This window comes from Podarcis erhardii, assembly GCF_964252035.2.
Source record: "Podarcis erhardii genome assembly, chromosome: 7".
In the NCBI taxonomy this organism is placed as follows: Eukaryota; Metazoa; Chordata; class Lepidosauria; order Squamata; family Lacertidae; genus Podarcis; species Podarcis erhardii.
The window spans coordinates 45,950,535-45,973,549 of NC_138511.1; the positions used below are offsets into that span (position 1 = coordinate 45,950,535).

At 41.0% G+C, this 23,015-nt stretch overlaps 1 protein-coding gene across 2 annotated transcripts in view; it reads left to right on the top strand.

Annotated features, from left to right (window-relative positions):
• Positions 1-2,330: 2,330 nt before the first annotated feature.
• The window catches only part of CARMIL2 (capping protein regulator and myosin 1 linker 2), a 68,895-nt gene continuing 48,210 nt past the window's right edge, over positions 2,331-23,015 (top strand). Inside the window, exons 1-10 of one of the 2 annotated variants that reach the window (XM_081871781.1) lie at positions 2,331-2,633; positions 4,595-4,683; positions 6,564-6,614; positions 10,144-10,203; positions 14,311-14,432; positions 15,995-16,092; positions 18,569-18,639; positions 19,309-19,382; positions 20,226-20,301; positions 21,344-21,432. In XM_081871781.1, coding sequence (XP_081727907.1) covers positions 2,594-2,633; positions 4,595-4,683; positions 6,564-6,614; positions 10,144-10,203; positions 14,311-14,432; positions 15,995-16,092; positions 18,569-18,639; positions 19,309-19,382; positions 20,226-20,301; positions 21,344-21,432 — 770 coding nt within the window. In that variant the 5' untranslated portion in view covers positions 2,331-2,593. Of the gene's footprint in view, positions 2,634-4,594; positions 4,684-6,563; positions 6,615-6,730; positions 6,820-10,143; positions 10,204-14,310; positions 14,433-15,994; positions 16,093-18,568; positions 18,640-19,308; positions 19,383-20,225; positions 20,302-21,343; positions 21,433-23,015 lie in introns of those variants that run through there. The other variant, XM_081871782.1, reaches the window with a different exon arrangement.

Consider the following 23,015-nt stretch of genomic DNA (forward strand, 5'->3'; position numbering starts at 1 on the left):
GCTGAGCTATACTACTAACAACACTTTCTGGATTGTACCAGTTAAGATAAGTGCATTTTTAATACATCTGTTCTAAAAAAGTGTGGGCTCCAGCACATAGAAAATCGGCTTATCAAGGGCTGAGGTTCTAGGTAGTACTTTTCATGAATAGCTATTAACATGGCAAAGAAAGATGTGCTGTGGACAGCCAGTCTTATCTCGTAGTGGGTACGTGTAAAAATTTTCTCTTGCACAAGGGTTCACAAATGTTCCCACTAGCTCAGTAAAGTGTGAGATGTAGCCTGCAAGTAAACATGCAAACTCCATATTTCCATAGAAAAATATACAGTAACTTGCTTGGGATGACATTAAAGTTATTGAATCATCTATTTCCATGCTCTTTACAAAGACAAATCATTTATTGAATGCTGCATTTATAGATTAATGTGTATCTCTGAATTTGTCATCAAATGTTAATTGGGCCTGCGCAACTTGTGGCACACGCTCACACTATGATGTAGGGTTTGATAAACCTGTTTTTGCTTCCTAGAAACTTCAAAAATGGATGGTGTAGTCTTGTGTTCAGTTTAGGAACATAAAATTTTGCTGGAGCAGACTAGCCTAATATCCCATTTCCCATAATAGACAACCATTGGTTGTTGGTTTTCTTCTATTTTATAGCCCCTGGGTTAGCTGCCTTGGACTGTATAATAGAAGTTGGAATAGAAATATTTTAAATTTAGAAATAAAACACATGCTACTGGGAAGTTCATAAGGATATGAAGGGCTCTTGCAGTTTCAATTCAGTATTCAAAGGCCATTCAACCAGGAGGGCTCCATTTAGCCATCATTACTTCTAATCGTGAACTCGGGTGAGTGCCAACAGGTATGAGGCCATGGAGAAGCGGGATTATCAACTGCTTAGAGCAGGGGTAGGCAACCTAAGGCCCAGGGGCTGGATTCAGCCCAATCGCTTTCTCAATCTGGCCTGCAGACGGCCTGGGAATCAGCGTGTTTTTACGTGAGTAGAATGTGTCCTTTTATTTAAAATGCATCTATGGGTTATTTGTGGGGCATAGGAATTCGTTCATTTCCCCCCCAAAAAAAATTTAGTCCAGCCCACCACATGGTCTGAGGGACGGCTGAAAAAGGTTGCTGATCCCTGGCTTAGAGGAAGCTAGAAATACGCTGATTTAAAATAACAGTAACCAGGAGACTAAAAACTAGCCCAGTGGGTTGAGCATGCTTAGTAGAAACAACATTTAGTGTTGCAAAGGAAAAATGAGGGCCCTGCCTGAATTCCTTCTAATGTAAAACATCCTCAAGAAGCATGTGGTTCACTGCATTTTTTTGAACACAAAGAGGAGTACTACACCTAGAAGTTGATAACACATTTTGTTGCAGGTTCAGTTAGTCATTACTATTGATCAGGGACATAGCTGTCAAGTGTCCCTTATTTGAAGGGACAGTCCCTTATTCCAGCACCATGTCCCACTGCTGTCCCTAATTGATGGATGTCCCTTAAATGTTCCTTAAATTATGTCCCTTAAATTTCAAAGGAAGCAGCTCCTCTCCCTCCCTCCCTGCCGGCCAGGGAGGAGGGAGGCTCCAACTGTGTTGCTTGGCTGTGTTGCTCACCCAATAAGAAGTCTAAGAACGACTGGGGGGTGGAGCTTGCATGCCTTGTGTGTGGCTAGTTAATGCAAGCTGAGGGGTTTTTTGAATGCTGGACGCCATTTTGTTGCACATGCTGCTGCAAACTTTGCAGTGCAAAGCCAGGCCGGCGAGCCATCTTAAGCTGAGGCTGCATAGGCCTTGTGGTGCATGTGATTCAGATTCTATTCAGTTGAACCTCTGGTTACAAAGTTGGCTGGACAGTGTTCTCGAAGCTACCCAGCATGAGTTTGACCAGACTGCAGGAGGACAGGAAGACTGGAGTGCCTGGAACAGGTGAGGCTGCAGGTCCCTTATTTTGGCTGCTGGTCCCTTATTTTCAAATCTGTAAATTGACAGCTATGATCAGGGATTGGAAACCTGTTGCCCACTATATATTAATGAATTCTCAACAACCAAGGCCAGCAGCTAGGAATAGTAAGATACTAAATTGAACAACTGGAGGGCCACTGTTTTCCCTTTTGTGATATAGATGCACTTACATATAATGAATTTGTCTAATCAGTTTGTTGGCTCACTGTTTTTGCTGGTCCAACAGTAAATAGTGGCAGCCTTCAGTTTGCCCTCAGGCTCTTAAAACTAGAGAATAATCTTTAGTGCTTATTGCCCAAGTTCTGCAGGACTTTTGTTCAGCTGGGCCAGTTTCACACAATGCTGTTTGCTCCTTGGATACATTATAGAACAAGCAAAAGCTCACCCTGGTACTCAGTGCTGTGCTCAACTAATTTGCTTTTTTTACTTTTGCCTGCTGCCTGTTTTCTTATTCAGTATGTTTTGAGGTGGGTGGGAGACAGGAAGAGGCACCCTGAGGTGAAGAGGAGGAGGTAGGAAGCACGGCAGCTGCTGCCTTGCTAGTAACCTGCTTAAACTTGACGGAAACAAGTGTTCATTCTGATGCTTTTGCAGAAGGCCAGGCTTCTGCTCGAGCAGGATCCAGAAGATGGCTGCCTCTTTCAAGGAGATTCCTGCAGAACTGCATGGTACGTAAAAGGTTTGTCATGCAAGGAAAGGCCAAGAGACCTTTATGGTCACCTTGATTCTGGATGTCATTTTTGATAGTGGGGTGCTTTTGTGGAAAACTTGCCTCCATTTCCTCAATGTCTCTCCGTTTACAGATTAAATTCTAGGCCAGAGATTTGAGCTCTAATTCTGGTTTTGGGACTGAGATGTTAGTTTTGATAATGTTTTATGGTGATGGAGGGAAAGGGGGAGCAACCAGAGGTGCTTTAAACTTGTAATTTTCAGAAATATGACTTCAGATGCCTTAGGTGTACTTGGTTAGCACCAATTTTTCTACACTCATGAGGGTTGGAGCTGCACCTTAAAAATAAAATAAGTTGGGACACCAAAAATTATAATAGAGCTGGGCCTTGTAGCCTGTCATCTAGCACTTTCCCTCCAACTGCTTCCATTTATAGATGATCAAACAGTAAGAATCTAGAAGGCCTAAAAGGCCCACAAGAGCTACTGTACTTTGAAATCTCAATCTTGCCTGAACAGAAACTCTTGTGCTGCAGTTTAATAAGCAGTAGCTGACAAGCTTCACAAGGCCTGAGAGTTTAATTAACGGCCCAGTGTATCAACTCCCTTTGACTGGTAATGGTTAGCACTGCCTTTAAAAGCAAAAATTGGATACTCTGGTTTCTCTCCAGATCATATAAATCTTTCACCTTTTAGAAACAAAAATTGCCACGAGCTACAACAGAATTACATTTTTCAGCAGTCAGTGTATTTTCCTCAGGTGCCTACGTAGAGGTTGGTTAGGTTGGCCCCCACAAAAATTGTGAAGAAAGATGGAGAGAGCTGGCAATTGCCAAGGTAGCAAGGGACAATGTGTGTGGGTGCCGATACAGCTCCTTGCCAAGGGCACAAGGGAGCCTATGTACGTCTCTGATTTTACTATTTAACACACACTGATGGTGACTCCAGAAAGTTTAGAAACTCCTGATAATGCAGACATGATAGTACCAACTACACAATAGTCAGTAGGTCAAACAAAAGTAGACTTCCAGCTTATGTGGTCACCTTTCCTCACATTTCTACAAATGTAGTAGCCCAATATAAAAACTGAGAAAGTAGTGTTTTTTAAAAGAAATGTATTGTCATATTATGCATTTTTGCATTAAAGGTGTATGGGTGGTTGTTTTTAATGAAAACAGATGGGCACTGATAGGATTGCAGCAGGCATGGAAGGTGAATGTAACCTGCTTCTGTCCTGAGGAAAATCACTCCTTTGTAGCTGCTAATGGAAGGAAATCCCCTGTTGGCATGCTACAGTGCCAACAATTATCAACCTCACGTGGCCCTGGTGGTGCAATTTGATTCCCCCCCCCCCATGAGCATAATACAAAAAATACTTAGATAACATATCTCGTATGGTCTTTTAGAGGACTCCCCCCCTCCCCAAGGCAGAAAGTGAGCTATCTTATTTTAGCACAACTTTTAGCCAATTGCCAAAGCCTCTGGTCCTGGTTCTGTGCCCAGCCTCACCTTAACATTCATATTCCTTGCTATCATTTTTGGCAGCTAAAACTGCAATCCTATCTATATTCATTTATCTGGGAGTATGCCCTATTGAACTTGGGACTGCTTCTGAGTAGACACATGCTGCTAGAATGCAAAATTTTGTGACCCAGACCCATGTACATTTATGCATTATAAAAATGTAATGTATTTTTATACTGCTTAATTACCAAAGTTTCTAAGCAGGAATTTGGCAACTTGGCTTAATTTTATTCAAGCACATTTTTTTTAAAAAAAATTACAGTCTTCTATAGACTTCCCACGTTCCATTCTGCTCGAGAAAAGTTTTATGAAAGTTCAAGCCCAGCTTAAAGATTGTGGCAAGGATCTCCTCCCCTCTTCTAGGGGCTTCTGTAAAAGACAGAGTCTGCCACATGTCTGCAGGCCATTTATTTATCCAGTCTTGTCTCTTTTTCAGAAAGCATCACCAATTTATTAGGGACACATGACGTTATCCTGCTGGATGCTCAACTCCACATCAAATCCAAAGTTGAAAATATTGTCCTGGTATGTATTGATAGCTCAATTTTACCACTCTTGTTGGTTTGTGTATGTTTCCCAGGTCTCTACACCATGCAGCTGAATGTCATGGCCTATAAAGATTTCCTAGGTCACATGCATCCCAACATGCTCCAGCACTTACCTACATGGATCTTTCTTGATAAAGAGTAACTACAAATATCCATCAATACAGAAATAATGAATTAGGGTAGCATTCTGTATACCATTCTAATTACTGTAATCTGGTACTGCTGAGTACTTGCTTCTGCACCTCTGTAATATCTACTCAAGTTGTATGTTTGCAAGTAAACATTATTCCTGCATTGCAGGGGGTTGGACTAAATGACCCTTGGGACCCCTTCCAACTCTACAATTCTATGATTACCAAGTTTACTAATCCTAAGCATATTTACATGGATGTACATTCCACATATTTTGGTGTTACTGTAAATTATTCCTAAGTAACTAAGCTTTGCAGTCAGAAGCAAAGAGACTCTTATTTTATAATGGCAAAATATTTGATTATGGGAGAAATATAGGTATAGCTGCAGTCTCATCCTTTATGAAACATGCAATTGGACTAACAAGAAAAAGAAAAGGCATAACTAAGTCTGCAGTCCTGTATATTTGTACTTGTGGAAGTAAGGTTCATTAAAACTCAAGTGAGCATACTTTTGAGCAGAACCCATAATTTTTAGATTTATTACCCACCTTTCATCATAAGGGCCCAGGTTGGATGGCAACCATATGAAAATCAATTAAATATTTTTAATTCTTAAGGATTCTGCTGTTAGCTTTACAAACAGTGGAGACAACAGATATAAAGTGTAAAAATTTAATATAAGATTAGGCAGTATACTGCAGAGTAGATCCTGTAATGTAGGTGCAACCTGTTCTGACCAAAATAAAATAAAATTGAGGTTCTTTAAAGAATTGCAGTTTATTTATTTATTTCCTTTCCTCCAATTACCTCAGGCTAGCAAAAGCATATACTGTTTGTCTCACCACCCCATTTTGTTATTGGTGTGTGTGTGTGTGTGTGTGTTTAAATCTACTGTATAATGTTTTATTTATTAAATTTGTATTCTACCCTTAATACGATGATCACAGGGTGGTTCACAACACACACAGTTATTATATTGTTGGAAATCACCTTGAGACTTTTGCTTTGAAATGCAGCTTATAAATAGTCTTAATAAGTCACAACCTACTTTGCAAAGGACAGCCCTCTATTTGAAGGATAGCCTGATCCAAATACAGAGATGAGGAACCCTAAGAAAAGATAGCAGGTGCCTTGAAGCTGGCAATCCACAATTATGGCACCTGAGCAGCAGGCTGATCAGGCACACAGAGAACCTGATCAGTCTTCTCCTATCATGGTGAGATGCAGGGCTTTTTTCAGCCGAAAATCACTGGAACTCAGCTCCAGCACCTCTCAGGTGGGCTGCCATTACCATTATAACCAGAGTTCATGTTGCATTCCAGCACCTTATTTTCGAGAAAAATAACACAATGAGGTATATTGCATTTCTTATTTAAATTACAGCAATCCTTTGAAAATTTGCACCTGTACCTAGCACATGTACATTTTATGCAATTCTGTGTGCTTGTTCTTGATCGTGCAGTTTTAAGTGGCCACCTTTGATTAAATATTTTATTTGGGGACTGAGGCCTTAAGTTTCTCTTAGCCTTCTCAAAGTTGGCCCTCTGGCAAAATTATGCCCCCCCCCCATGGTTACTGATAAAAATGGCAAGAGTAAGTCCTTAAGCCCCTTGTAGACGTTGTTCACCGTTTTCTCTCATAAATCCCTGTATGTGGAAATGCAGTTAGGCCGCCTCCTCCTCCTCCTGATCTCTGCTCTCTTTGGCCTTGCCTTGCTATCCAGGTTTTGATGCCTTGGCGAGCCCTGGTGGTGCTGGCGAAACTCCCAGTCAAGGTAAGACCTGCCCTGACCATGGTTTCTCTTAGGACTTTTTTGTATTGGATCAGCTTGTTCTTTGTTGCAGATTGTTTCTTCAGCGTGTAAACCGCCTTGTGTGTTGTAATATAGGAAGGTGGGGTATAAATGAAATGAAATGAACTTGAACCCCAGAGCAGGCCCTCATGGCTCTCTTCTCAGAGCAGTTAGCTGCTCTAGTCAGGTTTGCACTCCTTCCTAAAATACCACATTTTCAATTGGTCTCTGGAGGCCCAAGAAGCCTTGGTGGCTTCATATTATTACCCATCCCCAATAGTGTAATTCTAGCATTATGTGGGATTTGTTTTTGTTTTTTTCCCCTTTGCAATAGTTTTTATTTGATTTTACAAATATAAATTTATAACAATACCAACTACATATCCGTATAAAGAGATTTCTCTGAAACTCGAGACTTCCCGCCCCCCATCCTCTCCATGGGTCCTATTGTCAACATTTTAAACTTCATATTATTTTATAATCTATATTTTGTATCTGTCCATATTGTCCATAGTGTTTGTTACATTACAAGTGAGATTAAGATCCTGGTAATGTTTTCATCTGCTTACAGTGGTCTCCTAAATAAAATTTTCCCATTCTTTCTTGAAGTTTTTGTGTTCTTGGTTCCTGAGCTTTCTGGTCAGTTTTGCCATTTCAATGTAGTCTAACAGCTTGCTTTGTGCATTGTACAGGATTTCTTAATTAGTTAGGAATTCTCCCCAAACTAAAAATCCCCTCCTACTATTACATAATATGCTATTTCATTACCACAGGAGTCCCAGGCAAACCCTAGGCACAAACTGAATGACAAACCAGTGAAATTTCTCAGTTTGTGTTTTTTTTAAAAAATATTATTCTACTACTATTTGCTTTAATGCAGTTCATGGTTCTTTTTTGAGGCTCAGCTTTCAGATCTTTCTTGACTGGGGAAGTGGGAGGGGTACATCCTTACTTATTTATATCACAGGCCTTGTATACTGTTTAATAATAATAATAAATCTCTAAGCTGTTTCCATAAAATATTCATTACAAAATAGCAATAAAATAAGACTTTTAAAAACAGGAGACAAAATAATATCAAAATATAGATAAAATAAAAACATTTTTAAAAACAAATGTTTTTAAATATATGGGTCGGCTTGCCTAAACGAAACAGTTTTTGACAGGGTCCGAAAACAGTATAACGATGGCACCTGCCTAATATCAATAGGCAGGGAGTTCCATATAACTTTCTGGTTTAAATTGCTAAAGTATAAACTATTGTGCAACTCTCCCCTTCCGAAAACACATATTATTTCATAGAATTGTAGAGTTGGAAGGGACCTTAACCTGTAGGAGAGCTGTGCTCACTGCTTATGCAAGACAAGATGATATGAAAGCATTTTCTGTGTTGGTAAATATCTGAAGAATAAAATATTGTTATTGCATCAGTTATGAAGGACACACACACACACACACACACACACACACACACACACACACAGTTGCATGGAGCCCGGACAGCCCCGTGGTTTTCCACGGATCTGAGGACAATGAAACAATCGTTGAGACGGCTAGAGCGCCGGTGGCGGATAACTCATTCCGAATCTGACCGGACACAGGTTAGAGCTCAACGTCGAGCCTACCAAGTGGCGATAGCGACGGCGAAGAAGACTTTCTTCGCCGCCTCTATTGCATCTGCAGAAAACAGCAGCAGAAGACTTTTTCAGGTGGTTCACAATTTAGCAAAACCACCTGCGACATCGGGGCCCAGTACGGGCCACATGATCTCCTGCAATGATTTTGCAAAGTTTTTTGCAGATAAAATCGCTTGGATTCGGGAAGAAGTAGACTCCACCGTGGGAGCAGGGCCAGGGCGGGAGAGTGCTAGAGTCCTGTCTAGTCAAGTTGTGTGGGATCAATTCCAATCTGTTACCTCCAAGGATGTGGACAGGCTGCTTGGACGAGTGAAGCCAACCTCCTGGATCCTTGCCCATCCTGGCTTATAAAAGCTAGCCGGGAAGGACTGGGCGATGGGCTTCGTGGGGTGGTGAATGTTTCCCTCCGTGAGGGAGCCTTCCCAGACCCACTGAAAGAGGCGGTTATTAAACCGCTTCTTAAAAAAACATCTTTAGATGCGGCCACGATGGCCAATTATCGCCCAGTCTCAAATCTTCCATTCTTGGGCAAGGTGATTGAGCGAGTGGTCGCTGAACAACTCCAGGCACGCCTGGAAGAAGCGGACCATTTGGATCCCTTCCAGTCGGGATTTAGGCCTCATCATGGGACTGAAACTGCCTTGGTCGCACTGGTTGATGATCTCCGGCGGGCTAGGGACAAAGGTGAGAGCTGTTTCCTAGTTCTATGGAAGGACCATAAGTGGTGGTGGGGGATGAGTGTTCAGACCCCTGGGCTCTCACTTGTGGGGTGCCTCAGGGTTCTGTCCTCTCCCCCATGCTTTTCAACATTTACATGCAGCCACTGGGAGAGATCATCAGGAGGTTTTGGCTGGGTGTTCATCAGTATGCGGATGATACCCAGCTCTACCTCTCTTTTAAATCAGAACCAGTGAAGGTGGTGAAGGTCCTGTGTGAGTGTCTGGAGGCGGTTGGAGGATGGATGGCGGCTAGCAGATTGAGGTTGAATCCTGACAAGACAGAAATACTGTTTTGGGGGGACAGGAGGTGGGCAGGTGTGGAGGATTCCCTGGTCCTGAATGGGGTAACTGTGCCCCTGAAGGACCAGGTGCGCAGCCTGGGAGTCATTTTGGACTGTCCATGGAGGCACAGGTCAAATCTGTATCCAGGGCAGCTGTTTACCAGCTCCATCTGGTACGTAGGCTGAGACCCTATCAGCCTGCAGACTGTCTCGCCAGAGTGGTGCATGCTCTGGTTATCTCCCGTTTGGACTACTGCAATGCGCTCTACGTGGGGCTACCTTTGAAGGTGACTCGGAAACTACAACTAATCCAGAATGCGGCAGCTAGACTGGTGACTGGGAGCGACCTACATTGGCTCCCAGTACGTTTCCGAGCACAATTCAAAGGGTTGGTGCTGACCTTTAAAGCCCTAAACGGCCTCGGTCCAGTATATCTGAAGGAGCGTCTCCTCCCCCATCGTTCTGCCCGGATACTGAGGTCCAGCTCCGAGGGCCTTCTGGCGGTTCCCTCACTGCGAGAGGCCAAGTTACAGGGAACCAGGCAGAGGGCCTTCTCGGTAGTGGCGCCCGCCCTGTGGAACGCCCTCCCATCAGATGTCAAAGCGATAAACAACTACCTGACATTCAGAAGACATCTGAAGGCAGCCCTGTTCAGGGAAGTTTTTAATATGTGACATTTTAGTGTATTTTTCATCTTTGTTGGAAGCCGCCCAGAGTGGCTGGGGAAACCCAGCCAGATGGGCGGGGTACAAATAATAAATTATTATTATTATTATTATATTATATACAGGTGTACATTTTAGGTTTCCCTTTAAAATGCATTGGCTACCTGAGCCCTCTACACTTACCTACCCTTGCATGTTTCCACCTGCAGGTACAAGTTAGCTTCAGCTTCTTAGCTGTGCAGATCATCACGATAGGAGGAGATAACCGGGTGAGTGCAAGATGTATTGGGATCAGGCTGTTGTGATTCTCTCCCTGTGCCATACAGACATTAATCGCACTTTTCCTCCCCTCCCTATGGGGCAAGGGTCTAGTGTTGGGGGGGGGGTAGATGCCAGATAATCTTTCCCCACAGTAAATGCTACAAAGCTGTCGTGTGTGCACATAGACCAAGATTTTGTATATAACTGGTCCCAAATATTCATTTTAATCATGTCCTTAAACCCAACAAGACCATCCTTAATGTTGCCATTTTATTCCATTCCATTCCATTTTATTTACTATGTCTACTTCTGTACCTTCTGTAACAAAACTGATGTACAGAAATGAAGGTGATGTTTTCTTGGCACTGGAAATAAAATGACAGGGAAGCTTTCAGCTGCTTGATTTATGTGTGTCAGACCACTGTAAAAGGCACAGAAGTGGGACCAGTAAATTTTTTGATTGCTCTGACATTAAACAGCCAGTCTATTGTCATTAAAATTACTCATGTCCAGCAGTTAAAGGGCAGTAGACGACATTCTTTCTTGGAAAAAAAATCCTGTTTCTGATGCTTACTGAAGAATCAAAGGGCACTCCCCAAATTGGAAAAAAAAAAGAATTACACCACATTCTATTTTTGATTGGTTTAATAAAGTGTGAACAAATGCCTTAATGAGCCAACCTGCCCATTATAAAAATATGGAAGAAATAAGTGTATACCATCAGTCTTCAAATGGTGGCTCAGGACTCCTGGGTCATGGACTGATCTACCACTCTACAAATATATAGCAAATAATTAAGAAATTGGTCCCTAGGTGTATGGTTGGGTTAAAGGTGTCTGAAAATGTTGACTACTGCCTTAGACAGTGGGGATTTGGGCAGCACTAGCAAATGGATGTTTGTATTCTGACTATATTTTTCACATGTTTATGTATTTCTTATTATTGTATTTTTACTCTTTGTTGTAAATCACCTCAGGATTCTTTGAAGAGAAAAGTAAACTATAAATTTAATGAACCCCAAAACTTATCTATACACATTTGTTGAACACTGGATTTATCAACTACTGAAGCGTTAAGTTTCATGATAATATGCATCCATACTCATTATTCTCACTTTTATTATGTATTGTTTATTTTGTGCCTAATATTTTTCTATTCAGCAGTGATTCATTCTATGCTTGTTGCTATTGTTTGTAATGCACTTAAGTGTTAAGTACATTAACACTTTTGTACTCCCATTAAGTTCTAGTTATATTTAATTTATTTATATTAATAATTAATGTTATAGTCTTATCCTTATATTTAATAAAACAAAAAACAAACAAAATAGGAACTGCAATTCAGCAGCTAAAATCCCAGTTTGGCTCCCCCTATTCACGAACCAATTGTTTCTCTTTTCTGCTAACAATTCTTAGAAATTTATTACCCCTATTTTGCACCAATTTTTGCTTTTTATGTGTTCATTATGTGTTCGTTTTCACATGTGAAATATTGGAGGCTATGGAGCATGTCTAATTTTTCACTGCAGGGACCATAAGAACTCAAATTTAGCAGAAATGTTTTCTTTCCTTTCCAATGTTTCTTTTTTTTATATAAAATAATATTTATTGACATTTTAAAAACTACAAAGAAAAAAAGTTAAACAATACAATACAAAAACAAAAACACTACATAACACTAACACTAAAATATTAAATTAACAAAACACAACAAACACAATTTAAAACACATCCAATACTTTCAGTATCTTGTCTCTCATTCACTTGTTTCAGCAACCTCCTCACACCTCCCTTTTTGCATTCCACTTTGATTAACTGTTTCAGCAATTCCTTTCCATCTTCCTCTGTTTTCTGTCCTGTAATTTATCTTAACATATTCTAACCTTATTTTTTCCCTTTAATACATTGATAATCTATCTATCCTTAATTCCTTATAACATTTCTACTAAAGCCATATAACTTCATTCCAACATTTTCCTAGCATTCATTAATTTTACAATATTTCCGTAAATAGTCTTTAAAGTTTTTCCAGTTTTTCCAGTTTTTTTTTTCTTCTTCCACCGACTCTTCTCCCTGGTCTCAGATTCTGCCAGTCATTTCTGCCAATTCCATGTAGTCCATCAACTTCATCTGCCATTCTTCCCGGGTGGGTAAATCTTGTGTCTTCCAATACTTCGCGATGAGTATTCTTGCTGCTGTTGTTGCATACATAAAGAAAGTTCTGTCCTTTGCCGACCATGCCCAGGAGAAAGGCCTCTGGTTTCTTCAGGAAGGTATATTTAAATACCTTTTTCTTTTCATTATAAATCATCTCCCAGAATGTCTTAATCCTTGGGCATGTCCACCAAAGGTGAAAGAAGGAACCTTCAATCCCATTACATTTCCAACATTTATTATCGGGCAAATGGTAAATTTTTGCAAGCTTGACTGGTGTCATGTACCACCTATAAATCATTTTCATTAAGTTTTCTCTTAGGGCATTACATGCCGTAAATTTCATACCTGTGGTCCATAACTTCCCAGTCAGCCATCATTATGTTATGTCCAACATCTTGTGCCCATTTAATCATAGCAGATTTCACCGTTTCATCCTGAGTGTTCCATGTCAACAGCAAGTTATACATTCTTGACAAATTCTTAATTTTGGGATCTAACAATTCTGTTTCCAATTTTGATTTCTCCACCTGGAAACCAACTTTTTTGTCCCAAGTTGTATGCCTCCATTATTTGGTAATAATGGAGCCAATCTCGCACTCTGTTTTTCAATTTTTCAAAACTCTGCAATTTTATTCTGTCTCCATATTTTTCCAGAATTTCCCTTTCCAATGTTTCTTACAGAGAAGATGATGTATAGGCAAACATAATTATTAGATCCCAACTCTACAAACAATCAAAAAGGAGATATTAAACTGGTTTGTTTGACGATTGAGTCAGACTTTGAAATTAGCCTAGATTTGAATTGTTTGCCAGTAGTATTAGCAACCTATTAAGGTAAAGGTACCCCTGACCGTTAGGTCCAGTCACGGCCGACTCTGGGGTTGCGGTGCTCATCTCGCTTTACAGGCCAAGGGAGCTGGCGTTTGTCCACAGACAGCTTCCGGGTCATGTGGCTAGCATGACTAAGCTGCTTCTGGTGAACTAGAGCAGTGCACGGAAACGCCATTTACCTTCCCGCCGGAGCAGTACCAACGAAGACAACAGTTTGTGATCTATGAAATAAAACTTGCTTTGCACATGGTTACAGGGCCATAAGCATCATTTGGCTTATTTTGTGTCAGATTTTGCTTTCAGATTCTTTTTATACACTTTTTTCCTACATGGTATTTTGTTGTTCTGTGCTTGAGGTTATTCTGCCTTTCTGTGTGTGTATGTGTGTGTTTTTAAAGCACAGGTGTATTTGTTATCAAGTGTTCTTACACCATATTCTTCCTTAAGCTCAAAGCTCTTTTGAGGACCTTGGACATTGCTGAGGTCCACATCTATTTAACTTCAGCAGTGATATAACAAAAGGGACTTTCTCATAATACATCATGTAATTCTCCCTCTTTCAAAAAGTTCCCTGAGGATATACATCATCTCAGTGGGTGGGCAGGGAATAAAATGTTTTAAAATCAACTCAGTCTTGTATGGAGAAAGACACATTTGGAGCCTGGGGAGTGAAAATATTTACAAATGTTCAATATTTTAGTCATTTTGCTGGAAGATTTTTCTTTAGATAGAAAGTATGGGATTTTTTTATATACCCTTTCTACTTGCTTTCCATTATTTTCTTTTATGATATTAGCATCTTCTGTGTAGCCCATCCTCTTTTCCAGAGGAGAATTGGGGTTATTACATCTCCTTTTTTTGCTTGTGATAATTTCATAATACCTCCCTTCTCTAAAGAAAATTATTCATTTTAATTTAATAGTAATAGTGAAAAGAAAAAGCTCATGTATGTTGGACAACAAAATGAGTATTAATGTTTTATTATAAATTATTTATCGTTACAAATATTATTTTAGTACCCTTGTTTAAAATAATGTGTATTATGAGATAATAACTATTGTTGAAATACTGAAACTTTTAAATAGAAAATATCTCCCCTCTTATGTCTTCTCTTCTACTTAACTAAAGGTTGTCGTGGAGACAGATAAATCTTCTTTTGAATTTGAGTTCTTGTCACTGGATGATTTGGAGCATATGGTCATCCACGTAGTCACATCTCTGAAGAAGATATTTCCAATTTCTTCACCTGGGTAAGGGGGTTATGTAGTTTACCAAAGCCCAAGATTGTACATATATTGGAGACTTTTGAACAGGTTGGGGAACCTGTGGCCCTGTATATATTGTTGGACTAAAATTTTCACCATCTCTGACCATTAACTATGTTGGCTGGAGCTGATGGAAGTTAGAGCCGAACAAAATCTGGTGGGACACAGCCTACATTAGAAGATATGGGCTGAATGCTGGTGACCAGGGCCAAACTAGTTAGATGGGTTTGGTGTGGTTATTATTATATAGCACATTAGCATGCTCAAATCAAGTACATTATCTTAAATAAAACATACAACAGGGCTAGCCACCATGGTACTGTCCAGATATTTTGGACTACAGCTTCCAACATCCTTAGCTATTCTGGCTGGGTTTGATGGGAGTTGTAGTACACAACATCTGGAGGGTGTCACATTGGTTATCCCTGCCTCACAACAACCCTTTAAATCAGGGCAGTGTTATTATGCTTCACATTGCAGGTATGAAGATGTGGGGTGAAACAGTAGAGAATTTAAGAGATAGTGGTATGCCTGAGGCTTTCCTATAGACTCATTACGTGATTTGAACAAGTGACTTATTGGTTAACAGTTCAGTCTTATATCCACTATCCTATACTAGCATCTGTTTCCCAAAAGCATCTTGTCTGAAGCATCTGTTACGCTTGAAAGGGATAGCGGACACTCACTGACACAGCCCATTAGGGAAAGGGACCATAGCTTTATGATAAAGCACATTTTTAGCTCATGTTTCATACCCAGATAATGCAAGAAGTGATAATGCAGTGGGCAGCCAACACTTCTTGGGCTTCGTATTTTGTAAAGTCTCAAGCCAATAACAGTTCTAATAAAGTACTTGGTTGTGGATAACTACACAACATCGATCTATCTAGCTTAGTATTATCACCACTGAGAGGCAGTGGCTCTCCAGATAATAAGCTTTGAGTCTTTCTTGGCCCTGGCTGCAAATACCAGGGGTTGAACCTGGGACTGGTTGCAGACAAAGCTTGTGCTCTACCATCTTCATCTTACAAAGCCACAGCAGACTCCAGTTAATGTATAAGGGGTGGGCGGGAATGGAGCACAGATGATATTTTGTTGAAACCAGATATAAGCCTACAATACCTTCTTATTTCTGAGAAGGTACAATGGTCACATATACAAGCAGTACTTGGAAACTGATTTACTGAGACTGTGCCAGAGCAATATTGTAAGAATGACAGGGTGTTACAGATCACTTGTTCTGGTTGAAGTTTCCAGAAGCATTTTTGGTTTAGAGATGCGTAACTGATTACCTTAAGCACCAGATGTTTCAACAGTACCAATTTATTTGTTTCTTTTAAACAAAAGAAAGTTAGGGGGATACATGAGTGGACAGTGTTGTTATATGATTTAGGCACTAGATGGCTGTGGACTTAATTGTATGTAGGTGGAATCAGGAGCTTCCTGTGTCTGTCCTGATAATAATGTTTTTGTCCAACTTCCTGACCGGTGCGTCCTCTAAGCCTTCAGTGAAAAAAATGTAATTGGTTTTTCCCTTTGTTTTGAAGAAACCTACTCCAAAATGCCTCCCCCATCTTGCTCGACAGAATAAAAGCGATAACAGATTCCTTGGAAGAATTACTAAAGGAAAATCAAGGCCCATGTGGTAATCTTTATATATGAAAATTATTGGAGAAAAATATGTTGGAAGTAATTGTTGAGCCAAACTATAGTTGTGAAGAATGTAAGAATTGTAAACTAGGGATGAGGAAATATATCAATTCTGGTTTCTCATTTTGCTCCACATTTTCACAGCTGTTTGCAATTATTGTTTTTTTAAAAAAATCCTCATGAAAATTCACCAGCATTTGTGTGAATTTCTCCTAATATACACATTTGTTTATGCAGTTTTTCCTGATATAATGAATTTAATGTTATCTTCATTAACATACTCAATTATATGCACATTTTGTCCTAGTTTATGTATTTTGTTACCCATTCCCTGGCTGGATAAGCGAACTGCAAAATTTGGAGAATGCAAATTTTGAAGGATGGCTATGTTTCTCTAATGTTTCTGAAAGTTTGAGTTAGGTAGGCTCCTCTCTGCAAAGTGAATCAAATTTCTCCCCTATCCCTAGTCTAAACTAGCCTTTAAAATATGCTTATAAAAGTTTTTAGCTTTTTTAAAAAAAGTGAGCTACTGGGGGTCGTAGGGAAGGGACGTATGGCTCCATCTCTCCTCAGACAGCCCACTGTTTCCTATATTGGGCGCAGAGGAAGCACAGAACTTGTTTCTCCACCTGCATGCAGTTTCTTGTTGTGTGTGGCAACTAGGTGAGTGCTTAAATACAAGGCTAGTTTAATAATAATAATAATAATAATAATAATAATAATAATAATATAATTTATACCTCGCCCATCTGTCTGGGTTTCCCCAGCCACTTTGGGCAGCTTCCAACAAAACATTAAAATACAATAATTCATCAGATATTAAAAGCTTCCCTAAACATACAATTTAAACTAAAAGTTTAAACTAAAAGTTTAAACATACTATTAAACTGGTGGTAAAACTAAAGCTTACTTCCCTTAGAGTGCTCAAGCCTTTGAAAAATCTGACAATTCTGAATTCATATGAATATGCATAAGCACAGATTGGAAAATAGGGCTGCAAGGTATGTGTGTGTTTTTGACCTTGGCTTCAGAAGCACAGAGTTGCTAGTAGCTGCCACTCTGGCACCCTTTCTAGGAATCATTTTATGTAGAACTTGCCCTAGACTGCAGATGCTTATGCAGCTATCTCCCCATGTGCACATATGGTCAATCTTTCCCTTGATTAAGACTGCCATCCTCTATTGGTTTACCTGGGAGTAAGCTTCACCGAACACAATAGTTATTTCCAAGTAACCTTTCATAGGATTGGTCCATAGAATATTTATATCCTGCCTTAACAAATATTGATTATCTTCATAGCTGTTCACAAAATGATAAAATATGAACCAATTTTAAACAACATCTTAAAAATGAAACACTAGAAGCAGAAGCAGCCAGACAGTAAAATGGGAGATGAAATTGCCGATAAAGCTAAGCAGCAGCATCCAATTAAGCATTATAAACCATTAAAGGTCTGGGCAAGAAGGCTGCTTTGTGCATCAGCTGTATATATGAGATGATGGTTTCTATGGTTGTGCAGCTGTCAAGTGGCCAGATGCCAAGGAGGACAGTAGGGCTCCTGTGCTATTTAAATAGTTGTAAAGAAGAGAGAATTTTAGCATTGACAGCTTTTTGTGACATGGTATGGCCGTTTGGAGGGTTGAATTAGGGCTGGGGAAGCCCTGGTTTAAATCCCAACTCAGCTGTGAAACTCACTGAGCGACTTTTGGTCATTCATTCTTTCTGATGCTGCCTAACCAACCTCACAGGATTATTGTGTGGATAAATTTGACAGGGGAAAAACCATGTACCCAGCTCTGAGCTCCTTCAAAAAAAAAAAAAAAAAGGGCAGGATAAAAATGTAAGAAATACAAGATTGATATACAGCCAAAGCGCTCATAGTTCAAACATGTCCAAACTTTTCAGTAGCTACATTTGCTGTTGTAACGAATGAGGTCTGTTGAGATATTTACAAATTGGAGGAATGGAGCTGATGGCAACTCACATCTCTTCTCCACTACTGCTTTACTTTATCTCGAATGTACACCTTTTAATAGTTTTTTTCTTAATAGTTTTTTTTAATAGATTTACAGCTGTATTTTCTATTTTTGTATCCAGAAGGATTGTTGGCAGGTTGAGGAGTGAGGAATGGGAGTGATATTACTAATGGCCCAAATATTTGATTTGGGCAAAGTATCTTCTTGGCTCAGAATATCTATATCTTGTGATTTTCCTGCATTATATAAATGTTTTAAAGTAATCACTTTTATATGGCCTGTCTTATAATTTTTGGAGTCTTCAAATACCATAATCTCTGAAATCTCATTATCACCCATGCAAGATAGGTGTATAGTAATTGAGCTTGAGAGATAGTGGTTTACCTAAGACCAGCTACTAAGTTTCTGGCAAAGGAGAGTTTGGATCTAGAACTTGGATCAGCCTGTAAATTCTGTTCTGCAACATGTTCTGCTAATATCCTCTCACATTTACAGGTGGGTTTTCAGAGACATACGCTGCTCTCTGTGATTACATTGGCCTCCCTTTCCAAGAGGAGATCCAGTGGGTAAGACACAAATTAGTCATTCATACCAAAACAACATGCTTAAGAATAACCCACAACTCGGTGGCAGAAAAAAAGTAATGGCCAGAAAATGCCACCATTTCCTTGTCTCCCATTGCATCAAGGAGTTTAATGTGTGCATGCACTTTTTCCAGATGGTGATTTGGCAATTCATTTGTGTCCGTATTCCCCCAGTTCCATCCTGCATGACCTGTGTACATTTTTTTTTTTTTTTTGTAAAGTACAATGGTACCTTGGTTTAAGAACAGCTTAGTTATGAACAACTTGGATTAAGAACACTGCAAACTCAGAAGTAGGTGTTTTGGTTTGTGAACTTTGCCTTGGAAGCAGAAAATGTTCTGCTTCCTGTTGAGTGTGTTTCATTTGTAAATTGAGTCCCCCACTGCTATGGGAAAGCACGCCTTGGTTTAAGAACAGACTTCCGGAACTGATTAAGTTCGTAAGCCAAGGTACCACTGTAGTTCTCAAGACACAGGTATGCCTAGTCTGGCTCAGCATACTGATATTAACCTCATCACTACTCTTGAGTGGAACTCTTCTGCTTAGAGGTGGCTAGGTAGTGCTGTTAGCATCTTCATCATTATGTGAATTTGCCAAATGGTCTCTTACCTCCCTGCAATGTGCTAATGTATTTTATTTTTATTTTTCAAGGATGTGGATAATATTTATCACAACCAGGAATGCAAGGAGTTCAACCTGCTGGATTTCAACCACCTCCACAGCCAGTGAGTCCATATAAAAAAATAGGGTGGGGAGTGAGAAGGGTGAAATCCATTAGGTGGTATTGAAAGCTAGTCCTATGCAGATTAGACCATAAACATGACTAATTTAAATTCATTCATTTCAATGAGTAGGACTTCATTGAATATCACCTGATATGCAGTCATACCATACAGTGTTAAAATAGCATGAAATCAGCAGTATTCTAAGAAATTCAGGAATTCAGTCTCCCAGTTCAAGCCATGTTTATGTGTCAGTGCAAAGCTTGGCTGAACAATGCTGTGTGCATTTGAGTTTCAAGATACTCAATGAAGCAATTGTGTGATTCCCTTCAATTCCCCTCATCTTCCCTGCATTGGCCCCAAGTGTGTCTGTCTAGAATGTAGCTGAAGACCTATAGGTAGGCAGGCCTTTTGAATCTAGATCAAATGGGGAGTTGCTGTGTTAGACAATTTTTAAATAATCTTTATTGGGTTTTTTAAAAAATAAAGTGTTCTTAAAAAAATTAATCAAGTGAATTGTGCCTTTTAGAGTCTAGATTTTAACTGTTTAAATTCTAAACTAATTACTTTGTAGAACTGAATAAGCTACATCTCTTGTTGGGTGCATAGTGGATTAGGATAGGTGGATGGGGCCAATGGATAGCTGAGTTGTTGAGCACCTACTTAGTATGCAGAAGGTCCCATTCCTGGTTCAATTACTGGCACCTGTAGGTAGGGCTTGGATATTTCCCTGACTGAAACCCTGAAGATGCTGCCATTGAGTGTCGGCAATACTGAGCTTGATGGACCAATGGTACAACTTGACAGAATACATTTTCTATGTAATATTGCTTTGTCCTGTTGCAGAGATGTGGCTGTTAGTGTGACTAGCCTGTCATTGAATCCGTGGTTCACAAGGCTGAGCTGCAAGGACTTCAAACTGGTGAGTGCAATGTGCTAGGCTTTTTGGCAAGGCCCTCCCTGAGATGGACAGAAGCATAAGACCACAGGATGCAGCCTCCTTGCTGAAGCCAAGCAGGTCTGGGTCTGGTCATTGCCTGAATGGGAGACTGCCTGCAAATTCCATGTATACCACCTTGAGTTCTATGATGAAAGAAAGGCAGAATATAAATAAAAGAAATATAAATTGGAGAGGGATCACCAGAGTACATGCTTCACATGCAGAAGGGCCTGGGTTCAATCCCTGACACCCCCAATTGAAAGCATCCGGTAGTATGTGATGTGAAAAGCGCCTGGAGTGGTGATGCCAGATAGAGTAGATAATACTAGGCTAGATGGACCTGGTTTAAAAAGCATCCTTCTTAGTTCTTATGATGATGATGACAACAACGATGGTTGGCATTTGTGTGGGCAGCTCATAAAAAATAATAAAATACAATATCAGAAATACAATACAATACAAAACAATAAAAAGAATAAAAATGTGCTTCTTGCAGATTTACAGCAAAATATAAACTATAAAACTGAGACGCTCAGATTAAAAGCACTAGTTGTTTAAAAACTCTGGCTGAATAAGGAGGTATGTGCCAGCCATCAAAAAGAGCATAAGGATGGTGCCAGGCAAGCCTCTCTTGGGAGGCTATTCCATAAGCATGGTGCTGTTACCAAGGAGGCCCTATCCTGGTAGCCACTGAATTTAGCAGGGGCACTCAGAACACAACCTCTGTGGGAGAAGGTGAGTTTTCAGAGTAGGGCGGGGAGAAAATCAGAATATAGAAAAGAGACTTTCCATTTTTAGTCCCACAATTTTCTGCTAGTTGTTAATATGTTATAGGGGTTAGTGATTAATATAATGTCTGCTACCCCCCCCCCCATAATTATTTACAAGTTCTTTGATAACTGCCACTGCCTCTGCCTCTGCCTCTGCCTCTGCCTCTGCCTCTGCCTCTATCATATGTCAGAGGTAAAATGTCTTCCTGAACCTTCCCTAGCAGAGCTTCACAGTATATTTTATTCTGCCCTAGAATTGGGATATTCTGGATCAGATTCTCCATGTTCTCAGCAAATCAGTGACTCTGGAAGAGCTGGTGTTGGAAAACTGTGGCTTGAAGTTGTAAGCAGAAAAAGTCTGGAGGTTTCATTATGAGTATATTGTGAATTCATAATAAATGGTGGTTGCTGTTGGGAGTGGGACACTGCATGACAACAGGTACACTTTTTTAAACATCATGCAACAAACAGCTTCATAATACATCACCATGCTGTGGCAATGATCAGACCAGTTATTTAGGATTGAGTAAAATGTCCAGCAAAAGAATTAGGGATGTTATGGAATCTTAGTTGATTAATGAAATGAGTTTAAATTGTATGAGTTTAAATGCGTGTCATAAACCAGTCTTCACCAATCAGGTGCCCTCCATATGTTTTGGACTGCAACTCCAGCCAGCATGGCCATACACGGTTGTAATTTAAAAGATCCAGAAGGCACTGCAAAATCCCATGGAAGATGGACAGCATTGTGCCAGTCACACACAAAGTGGCAGATAAACACCAGTTTAAGATACAAGTGCAGCACACACCAACAAGCTTGTACAGTATACAGCAGTGTTTCCCAACCGGTGTTCCGCGGCACACTAGTGTGCCGCGAGACGTTGCCTGGTGTGCCGTGGGAGGGAGGCGGGCGAGAGCGCAAGGCTTGGGGCGGCAGCGCGGAGCACGGGGCGCCCTTCGGAGGGCTCCGCGTGCTTCGGGCAACAGGCTGCCGCCCCAAGCCTTGCGCGCCCGGCGGGAGCTCCTGCCGGGCGCGCAAGCCTTGCAGACACTCGCCCGAAGCACGGGGAGCCCTCCGGAGGGGAGCCCTCCAGCTCTCCAAGCTGCGGATAGCAGCCTGCTGCCCCGCACGAGGGGTGCTCTTAAGCAGAGCGCCCCTCGCGCGGGGCAGACATCTGCAGCTTGGGGAGCCCTGCAGGACTTCCCCGCAGGGCTTTCCAAGCTGCGGATAGCAGCCTGCTGCCCCGCACGAGGGGTGCTCTTAAGCAGAGCGCTCCTTGGGCGGGGCAGACATCTGCAGCTTGGGGAGCCCTGCCGGACTTCCCCGCAGGGCTCTCCGAGCTGCAGATAGCAGCCTGCTGCCCTGCACGAGGGGCGCTCTTAAGCAGAGCGCCCCTCGCGCGGGGCAGACATTCACAGCTTGGAGAGCCCTGCAGGACTTCCCCGCAGGGCTCTCCAAGCTGCGGATAGCAGCCTGCTGCCCCGGACCTGTCCTGAAGGCTTGCAGCGGGAGGAGGGCTTTCCTCCCCACCGCCAACATTATTTAGGATTGAGTAAAATGTCCAGCAAAAGAATTAGGGATGTTATGGAATCTTAGTTGATTAATGAAATGAGTTTAAATGCGTGTCATAAACCAGTCTTCACCAATCAGGTGCCCTCCATATGTTTTGGACTGCAACTCCAGCCAGCATGGCCATACACGGTTGTAATTTAAAAGATCCAGAAGGCACTGCAAAATCCCATGGAAGATGGACAGCATTGTGCCAGTCACACACAAAGTGGCAGATAAACACCAGTTTAAGATACAAGTGCAGCACACACCAACAAGCTTGTACAGTATACAGCAGTGTTTCCCAACCGGTGTTCCGCGGCACACTAGTGTGCCGCGAGACGTTGCCTGGTGTGCCGTGGGAGGGAGGCGGGCGA